Source organism: Callionymus lyra, chromosome 14, assembly GCF_982586985.1.
Source record: "Callionymus lyra chromosome 14, fCalLyr1.hap1.1, whole genome shotgun sequence".
NCBI classification, from domain to species: Eukaryota; Metazoa; Chordata; class Actinopteri; order Syngnathiformes; family Callionymidae; genus Callionymus; species Callionymus lyra.
This window is the reverse complement of record NC_141831.1, coordinates 23,337,057-23,346,080: the sequence shown is the minus strand read 5'-3', so window position 1 is coordinate 23,346,080 and position 9,024 is coordinate 23,337,057. Positions and strand designations below refer to the sequence as shown.

Here is a 9,024-nt window from a genome sequence, read left to right as displayed (position 1 = left end):
AGACTTGCGGGGAAGACCAGAGAAGTTACCTGCAGATCGGCCTGGTTACAGTTGAACCCTAAAGCTCCATGGTTAGCATATCCTCACACACACAGCAGCCCTTCTTTGTGGACACAATACCAGAAAGGTTGGCTGTTGGGGTTGTACTCAGCGTGGGGTATATGGAGAACAATAGGTGGCCAACATCAGTTGGGCAAAGCACTACTACTATGTCACCTTTCATGGGCTATTGGCGACGGTCTTGGCCTTGCAACAGTTCTGGGTATACTTGCAGGATAACCACTCACTTCAACAGTACTTTGTGGGGGCTCTAATAGAGAGAGTACGAGAAGACATCCTTGGGCCCTTTCCGACATTAGCAATCATGTTTTGGTAGGTGCCACCAGTTATTCACTAGAACGTAACATTGAGTCCTAGCTGTTTTGTGAGGTCTGCAGAAGACTTAAGATGAGTAGAACAAAAAATACCCCACTTGACGATCAGAGCAGGGGTGTGGTGGAGCGTTCCAACTGTACTTGGGCCACTCAGCTTGCAAAAAGTATCTAAGGGACTGGAATAGTCAACCACCTCTTGTGGGATCCAACTTCCATTGTAAACCCTGCTACTATGATTTTTGAAAGAGAGCTGTGGACTCTAGAGGACTTGGAGTTTGGTGACCCTGTTGGAACCTGTGGACTCAGAGAGATTGACTAGTTCCACAGACATGACTATGGTCACAAGGCCCGAGACAGTGTTGGGGTCCGAGAGAGGAGGGCCTATGATCCCCACTCCAGAGGAAGGACCTTAAAGTCTGGAAACCAGGTGTGGGTGTATAAAACACTGAAACAGTGACAAAATGAATTATTTGAGAACTTATGGTTTTAATTAAGAATACTTGTATTAATTGTTATATTTAAAATATTTTTTAATTCTTTCTATGATAAAAACCTTTTTTTTTAATAGTTAGTTCAGTTGTTTCTAAATTATTCTTTAATTGATTAAGTATTTTAAGTTTATCTTTTCTTCGAATTAAAAACCTAGTCTATCCTTATGTAACATTATATAACAATACCATCTGCTGGAGATCCTTAGATTAACTCCTGTTCTTTATACGAAGATATAATATAATTAAAATAAGGTAAATCTGTGTTTTTAAGTAAGTAATTAAGTTTTATTTGTACAGTGCCTTTTGCAAAATAATACACAGTTAAAAGACAAAACATCCATATTGATAACTTTTTTTCTATCAAATCAGAGCAAAAAATTGACCCATTCTGCCGAAACCCGGGATCGAACCAGGGACCTTCAGATCTTCAGTCTGACGCTCTCCCAACTGAGCTATTTCGGCTGTCATACACCCTCTCAGTGAACTCATTATTCCACCTACATCTCAACACAATTAAATTTAGTATTGAAAGTGCAAGGCTTTTATAATAGCGATTGTTGTTGTACTGAAAAACTAGTTATTTTTGACACATGTCCATAGACATAGTTGCATTGACTTTGATAGCAGACGTTAATATTGTCTTTTGTAAAAGTAATACTTATTTTGACAACTTTTTAAACTGCTGTATTGGATGTGGTTTTCAAACGAATACACGCCCAGAATACACTCCATTATATCTATAGTTTTCATTTTTTTAAGCCCCTAATCTGCAACCGTACTAAATAAACGGTCGTGCGCCACCTGTTCGAAAACTACTGATAGTACATAATCATATATGCCGAAATAGCTCAGTTGGGAGAGCGTCAGACTGAAGATCTGAAGGTCCCTGGTTCGATCCCGGGTTTCGGCAGATTGGTATCAATTTTCTTTCTTATACCAAGGGGTGGTCTGTTTAGCATATTACTGCAGTATGTATAATATACACAATATAATATAAATATGTTGTTTCAACACCAATAAATCATGAGTCACAAAACATGTAGATATAAATAAACTTTATTAACCATGTCAACAAATATGTCCATTTTATATTATAATAATTTTTCTGTATTCTCTATTTGCTTCGTGACACTTAACTGTTTATAAATGTGATCTTTATCACTGTCAGTCAAACACATGTTTTCGATGAAAAAAGTTTTTTTTTAATCTTAAGATGAACTATTCTCCAAGTTAACAATGACAGCGAGGTATCGGCTTCATCTTATTGTCGACTCATGGTCACACAATCATGAAAAAGGAAAGTAGACTTGACGATCATCGTCATGAATCCAAGGGTCGGCTCTTACAAGCGGGTGTCATCTCTCTGCAAGAAAAAAACGGTAAACTCAGGGTATTGTATTTTCGATCTTGTCTAGTTGAGCGATATGTATATTTACATTGTGTGTAAACTCCTGTGTCTGATCCACAACCAGCAGGCAAAGAGAGCGTGGCCCATTCTTCATCAGTACCATCACTTCCTCTAAAGACTTGTCTCCCACACTCTGTCCATTCACCTCCAACACCACATCTCCCAGCATAAGTCCCGCCTTCTGGCCTGGACCACCTTTGACCACCTACAAGAGAATCAACTTAAACATCCCCGTCTGTGATATGTTGTCCTGCAGCCTCCATGCCCACCTGACGGATAAATGTCCACCGATGGTGAGGGGAGTATCCCAGGTTGAAGCCATACCCCAGTGGGCCTTTTTTGAGGTTATACAGCCGCGACCCATCCGCTTTGGAGACAGCTTTCCAGCTCTTGTTCTCCTTCAGGGGGGTAGAGTCATCATCGCAGAAGAGAAGAGGGGAGAGACCCAACTGTAGGAAACATTGTGACAGAAGAAACAATGATCATGATTGTAGGGTGAAGATAAAATGCAAGTTACACATTATTTTGAGCTACACATTTCAGTCAATATACAGTGGAAGCAAAATTCCTTTGTAAAAAATAGTAAAAAAAAAAAAGAAAGAAAGAATTATATAAATACATTATGTATTTCAAGAAAACATGCTAGTTTAAAAATAAAAAAAACTTTTTTCATTAGCTCTTTTTCAATATATTTACTAAAAACCAAAAGAACACTTCTTTATATCGTGCCTTTGAATACATACAATTGGGATTAATCTTTTGTACTATGGACCTTTTTTTAAAGATTTTATCATGATTTAAACTTTTTATAGATATTCATTTTCCACAACGTAATATTCCACATCTTAAATTATATTAAAACACTTTAGCATAGCTATTCATTAGTTTATGTATATATTTTCCACCTTAATCTGCTTATTTTAGATGTGAAGTATAATTAAAAAAATAAATTTTAAATCATAAAGTCAAGTGGCGCCGTATAGTCCATGTCTTCCTACAATGAAATTTTAACAAAATATTTTGAAAGCCTTTTCCAAACGTTCCAAATATATTTTGAGCTACTTATAAGAGCATCTCAAAAGTACTTTTTAAAATAGGCATTCCTAGTATGTTTGTATTCATTTGAACATGTTCATGCTCCACTATCTAACACATTCATCACCAACCTGGTTGTAAAAGTCCAGCCCTTGAGGGGTGATGGTGGTCAGAGAGACTTGACTCCTCTTCTTCACTCTCTCCACGACCTCATCGTGTGTCAGCGACTCAATCCACTCTCCGTCCACCTCCATCAGCACGTCTCCATTCCTCATGGCTGCCTCGGTGGCCGGACTGTCATCCTCGCTTGTCTTGTGTATAACGTGAGCTTTAGTGCAGAACAGCTGAGTGTCAAAAACTTCCTGTTAACTTTTGATCATCTGCTTGTGTTGGCACCTACCTGTGCGTCCCAATGGTGTCCTCTCCAGGCGCAGGACAAAACCAAAGGACCCAGAGTCTGTGGTCAGGTTCAGTTTTCTGGCTATGTAAGGCAGATTCTGAGGGAGTGCCATGCTAGGAAGAACCGGCATCTTCTTCTGCTTGTATATCTCGTCACTGTCACCATCGATCACGAGGATGGTGATGCTACTTCCACATTTTTTCATCTGCACACAAGCCTGACGTTGGTCAAACAGTAACAGGAGGGAGCACAAACTGGCAAAGTACCATCCTGCTGAGAGCAGAGGGGGTGAGATCAGACGCCGCTGCTCCATTTATCCAGACTAAAAGATCTCCTTTGTGAACCCCGGCTTTCTCAGCTGCTCCTCCGTCCAGCAAACCCACAGAGAAGCGACTCTTGTTGCCTTCAGAGGGAGTTGACGGACAGAGATTTACCACATCAATTCGTTATTTAGATCAAGAAACAAATGACCACAATTCACAATGATATAATCACAGCAATTATGATAAGTCCAAACCTTATCAAAAAGAAAACAATACTTTAAATCAAACTGTAGGCCTGAGTCAGTGGGCCTCATTTCATGTCACTCTCCAGATGGTTGTCTCAGAAATAAAAGTAGATTTCTGTGTAAAAGGTAGTTATAAGTTGTTAAAAATATTTATTAAATGGTGTCTCCTTTTGTGATTGAGTTCGAAACTTCTGCTTTAATAATTAAGCAAATCTCCCATCGTTGTTTATACATAATAATACGAACAAGCCGTATGTGGCCCTAGATCTGTACGTCAGTGCCATGAGTATATTGAATTTACACATTTAAATGTTAAATTTGTTTTCAGTAAATAATTGAATTCAATAAGTTAGAATTTCATTTTATCCCTTTAGTAATTGAACAAAGCATTTTGAATATTTGAAAAAATATTTTTATTTTTTACTTAGACTTAGATATTCTAATTACAATAATTAAATGTAAATGTTGGTATTCTTTAATAGTACCACAAAACTGAATACTGAATTTAAAATTCTATGAATATAAAAAAATGTGGTCATTTAATTGTTTTACTCAAATTTATATAATAAACATTTAATTATTTCAACATTGACTCAATATTCCAATTGAACTGGTATACTCTCATAAACTGCAAACATCTGCATTGGAGAAAATCCAAGTTTCTTACAACTATGATAAAACTTATCATGAATATCTTATCAGCCCCCAAAGTTACTTGATATTGGCCTCACGTGCCTTGAGTTTGACACATGTGATTTATGTTTAATCACGTCGTCTATATTACCTTCCACGGCGGTGAACTTGATCCCCAAGCCTGTGGCAGGATCTCTGGTGATGTGACAAAGTCGGGGCAGTTTGCGTCCCTTCTCTTCACAGGCTCTTGCCAGATCTTCCAGGCTCTGCCCTCTGGCCTCCACACTCTCGCACTCATCACCGTCCAAGACTAACAAACACACGTTGTGTCCACTTAGCCGTATCTTCCTGGCAACCTGAGAGTCCAAGCAGATTTAGGTAAGACATCATCCTGTGCATACGTGTGCATCAGAGACTCACCTCAGAATGAGAGGCATCATTGACAAAACAGCCGTTGACCTCCAGAAGTCTGTCCCCATTGTTAAGTCCACTTCTATCGGCGACCCCTCCCGGCACCACCTTACTCACTATGTGACCCGAGCGCCCCTTTCTCGCCTGCAAGTGGAAGCCGAACGACTCGTCCTCATCTTTTTTCAGCACACACAATCCAGGACTGTGTCCTGGAGAAACAAATAGCCGTGAGTCATTTTTCCACAGCGACCGGAGAGCAGTTTAAAAACATACCTGCGTCATCTGAGATGACCATCGCTGGGTTGTCGATTCCCTCTTTAGGGTTAAACGTAAACCTTCTGTGAGGAGTCAAGAAGGAAACTCAATAATGTATGACCAGAATATATGGAAGTAGAATATCACAAAACACACTTATGAGAACAAGAAATGGATTATAACTTAAAAGTAGTGTTTCAAAATACCATCTGGATCCACTTATCATTTCTGGAATCCTGGTAAAAAAAATGGAGTGAAGCTTGCTAGAACTTAATGTGTGGTTGACTCAGGTGTGTTCCGGACGAGTCAGCTCATTGCTACCAATTATATTTTCAAATGCTTTAAAATGTGTCTAATTATACAGCTGAAGGGAAGGGCAACAAAACAGTTAAATCCTGCCCATGCTTGCTAGCTCGCGAGTCAATAAAAACATACATTACAATTATACAGAAATAATCTTCCCATTAACTTTTTCGACACTAGGCGATAATAAATGATGTCTTTTATTTTTTATCTCCTGTCATACATGAAATATATTTGAGCGGGATTGGGCGTGAGAAAACGCTTACAATGTCTTTATTTGACGCGCCATTACAGCGCACGATAAGACTAAACCTTCTCTCCAAAAGCCACGTCTCTTCAGATAAGACAGATAATCAGCTAAATGTAATAAAATTGATAGTATCAACACATGTCAGACAACTGTACGTATTCATCTCTAATTTATCCACATTTAATCAACGGCACCTTATCTTGACAACTTGCTCTGTGCCAAAAGTAATGTAATGTATATCATGTTATGTTAAATTAGTTAGTATTACCCTAAACTCTGCTACATATATACAATTAAATGCCAACGGTACATGAAACACAATTGGGAAGCAAACACTTACTCTTTAAACTCCACCAAACCTTGACAAGACAGAAAAAGAGCAGTTAACAGATCGAAATATCACAACACACGGATTGTTCTTGGTTGTCTACCTCAGCTTCAAGCATGAAATGTGACTCAGAAAAACAACACAGCAACCAAAAAGCTGTCGACTTACAGAAGTGCGAATCTCTGTGCAGCCTTCTGACTGACGGGACGGCAACAGAAAACCTTCTCTGGCAGAATAAGTGCTGACTGTAAGCACCATAAAAGAGCATTCGTTTATCTCTAGCCTTTGTCCTTATCAAATCAGGGGTGTGCACGGACGGTGAGAATGTCTAATGACGCTGCTGTTCAAGACACGACAGATAGTCGGAATACAGAACAGAATATAACTTGGATAAGAAAATGAAACACAAACCGAGACACATATCTGTCACTTGTTTAAGTAAGTAAGTAAGTAAGTAAGTCATTTTTATTTGTATAGCGCTATTCCAGACCAGGGTCACAAAGCGCTTAAACAATCAAAACAATACTCAATAAAGTATATACTATAAAGGTCAAGGTAAAACTGATAATACAACAGGAGTTCCAGAAAATTGAGGATAGCGTGAACAAATAAAAATGTCTTAAGATGTTTTTTAAAGGAGTCAGTAGATCCATCAAGCGCAAGGAGAGGAAGATCGTTCTAAAGCTTAGGAGCAACAGCCTACAGTAAGTTTAATTGATAAAACATTGATGTGGAAATATGTATCATAAAAGAAAGGTTTTCTTGGGAACATACAAAGACTGGCAACTCAATAGAAAGGGTTGGGAAGCACCAACAACCACTTCCCATCAGAGAACCATGGTCTTGGAATTAAAGTAAGTCATGATGACACCATCAGAACCGCGGTCCAGATGGTACGATTACGAGATTGAACTGTTAAGATTACCTTTTTTTCCATCAAGAGGTTTAGTTAAGTCACATATTCTGTAAATTGATGGTTAACAGGTTTATCAAACTATTAAATAACACACAAGTAAATACATAATCTCAGACATTTTGACACGCACAACACACAATTTGATTTTTTTTCTCTCAAAAATAAGATTTTACTATACAAATCACACCAGCATCTTGAAATGGTAACAATGTAAACATATATGAAACAACGATGATACCAAACCCATGAACAGTCATGTCTGTGGACGGACGTAAAAGGTGTAAAATATCAACGTACCTGCGCTTGAGTTCATCTTGTTTCTCTGTGGTGGTCACAGATGGACTTTTGTGTTGAACTTCACTTCAAACATTCGTCGTGAACACAAACACACTCAGTCTCCTCCCACTTTTGATACTTCATCAGTGTGAGAAAATGCTGTTCTCACAAAAATACACACACATTGTCGATGTATATGAAGGATTGAATGTATTGTCTTTGAATATACATATATTTATATAGTTGTCAGTTTTAAGTGGGTTGGCGTGTCACTGTTAGATCAGGACAAGGCTGAATGTGAGCACCAAGGTTAGTGCCAGTTTAAAAGTTACAAAACTAAACACACATGCTGCAGGGGGGCTGGGAGATAGCAAGAGTGACACACTGTGAAGGCCTTTAACCATTTTATATTGAAGTGAGGAGAAATTTTTACCGAAATAAATGAAAATGTATTATTGGTTATTCATGTCTGGAATGTGTTCTGCTTTAAAATAAGATGTTTTTTTTTCTACAAAGTAAAATTAGTCAAGAGTTAATTGAAATGAACCTGCTAACTAGTGAAAATGAGTGAAACAAAAACTCTATACGCATTATTTTATAATATAGGGGGTGCAAAAAAACGTTGGGGACCCTGATGTAGGTGACAACAAACGTTCCACTACATTGCGGTTGTAATTCTCTGTCACTAGGGGGAGCCATATTTATTTTATTCACTTGGATTACTCTCACTATCTTGGGGAAAACAGTTTTTTGTGGAATCGCTTCGTCCTTCAATTTCCAAAAAAAGCATTAAGGGTGGGTCAACATGGGCAGAACACACGTCACTAAACGTTGTGACGTAACGACTGTGTCAGTCGGAATTCTAACCGCTAGATGGCAGTCCTAACCAAAAATAATTTGATCTATAAACTGATCTGACCATTACTTATCCCAAGTTAATACGTTATACATTAAAAAAAATAAAATAATATTTAATAATAAAAAAGTGTAATATTAATCTTTTTATTGAGCCGTAAGTAAGACCGCATGATTTTTTTACACGATTAAATTATTATTTATTTATCAATAAAATAGATATATCTCACATAAAAGTATTTCCTGTCTCAGCTCTTACAGCTTTGAATGTAAAGGGATTAACAGGCCTGTGTGAGGTTGCCGGGTACAAAGGCCCTCAGGTCAATTAGTAACTTAACTGGTTCAAAGGTTTGGACGGAAGCTAATGAAAGTTACTTGGCACTTATTATTGAATTCCATTGGACTGAGAAAGAGAAACTAAAATATATATATATTAAACATTCCAAAAACGATTGTGTTGATTTTACTCACATACATGTATATTGCTTAGTTTGTCAGAATAATGTAAAAGAAAAAGGTGAACTGAAGAAAACAAAGAAATTATATTTTAATAGTATAAGGTTGATTATAAAAAAAGGCAC

General features: G+C 37.8%; 1 protein-coding gene and 2 non-coding genes across 3 annotated transcripts; 1 reads left to right on the top strand and 2 right to left on the bottom strand.

Annotated features, from left to right (window-relative positions):
• Positions 1 to 1,254: 1,254 nt before the first annotated feature.
• Positions 1,255 to 1,327, bottom strand: trnaf-gaa (transfer RNA phenylalanine (anticodon GAA)). Its single transcript has one exon. It is a non-coding gene; the product is annotated as a tRNA-Phe (tRNA).
• Positions 1,328 to 1,702: 375 nt separating this feature from the next.
• On the top strand, positions 1,703 to 1,775 carry trnaf-gaa (transfer RNA phenylalanine (anticodon GAA)). The gene has a single exon. It is a non-coding gene; the product is annotated as a tRNA-Phe (tRNA).
• A 195-nt stretch (positions 1,776 to 1,970) lies between these two features.
• On the bottom strand, positions 1,971 to 7,673 carry nherf4b (NHERF family PDZ scaffold protein 4b). The gene is made up of 11 exons (XM_087807506.1): positions 7,610 to 7,673; positions 6,409 to 6,427; positions 5,534 to 5,598; positions 5,270 to 5,469; positions 5,001 to 5,205; positions 3,975 to 4,111; positions 3,709 to 3,913; positions 3,440 to 3,636; positions 2,543 to 2,722; positions 2,302 to 2,478; positions 1,971 to 2,228 (listed from the first exon to the last, which is right to left on the bottom strand). Exons 1-11 carry the CDS (start codon positions 7,623 to 7,625, stop codon positions 2,208 to 2,210), a joined length of 1,422 nt encoding a protein of 473 aa, XP_087663632.1. The 5' UTR covers positions 7,626 to 7,673; the 3' UTR covers positions 1,971 to 2,207.
• Positions 7,674 to 9,024: the final 1,351 nt, after the last annotated feature.

Bases quoted from the DNA above. Each gene is read 5' to 3' on its own strand.
- nherf4b (XM_087807506.1), bottom strand. The intron at 2,723-3,439 runs GTTGGTGATGAA...TGTTTCCTACAG, and splicing joins GGCTGGACTTTTACAACCAG to TTGGGTCTCTCCCCTCTTCT. The intron at 2,229-2,301 runs GTAAATATACAT...TTTTTCTTGCAG, and splicing joins CACAGGAGTTTACACACAAT to AGAGATGACACCCGCTTGTA.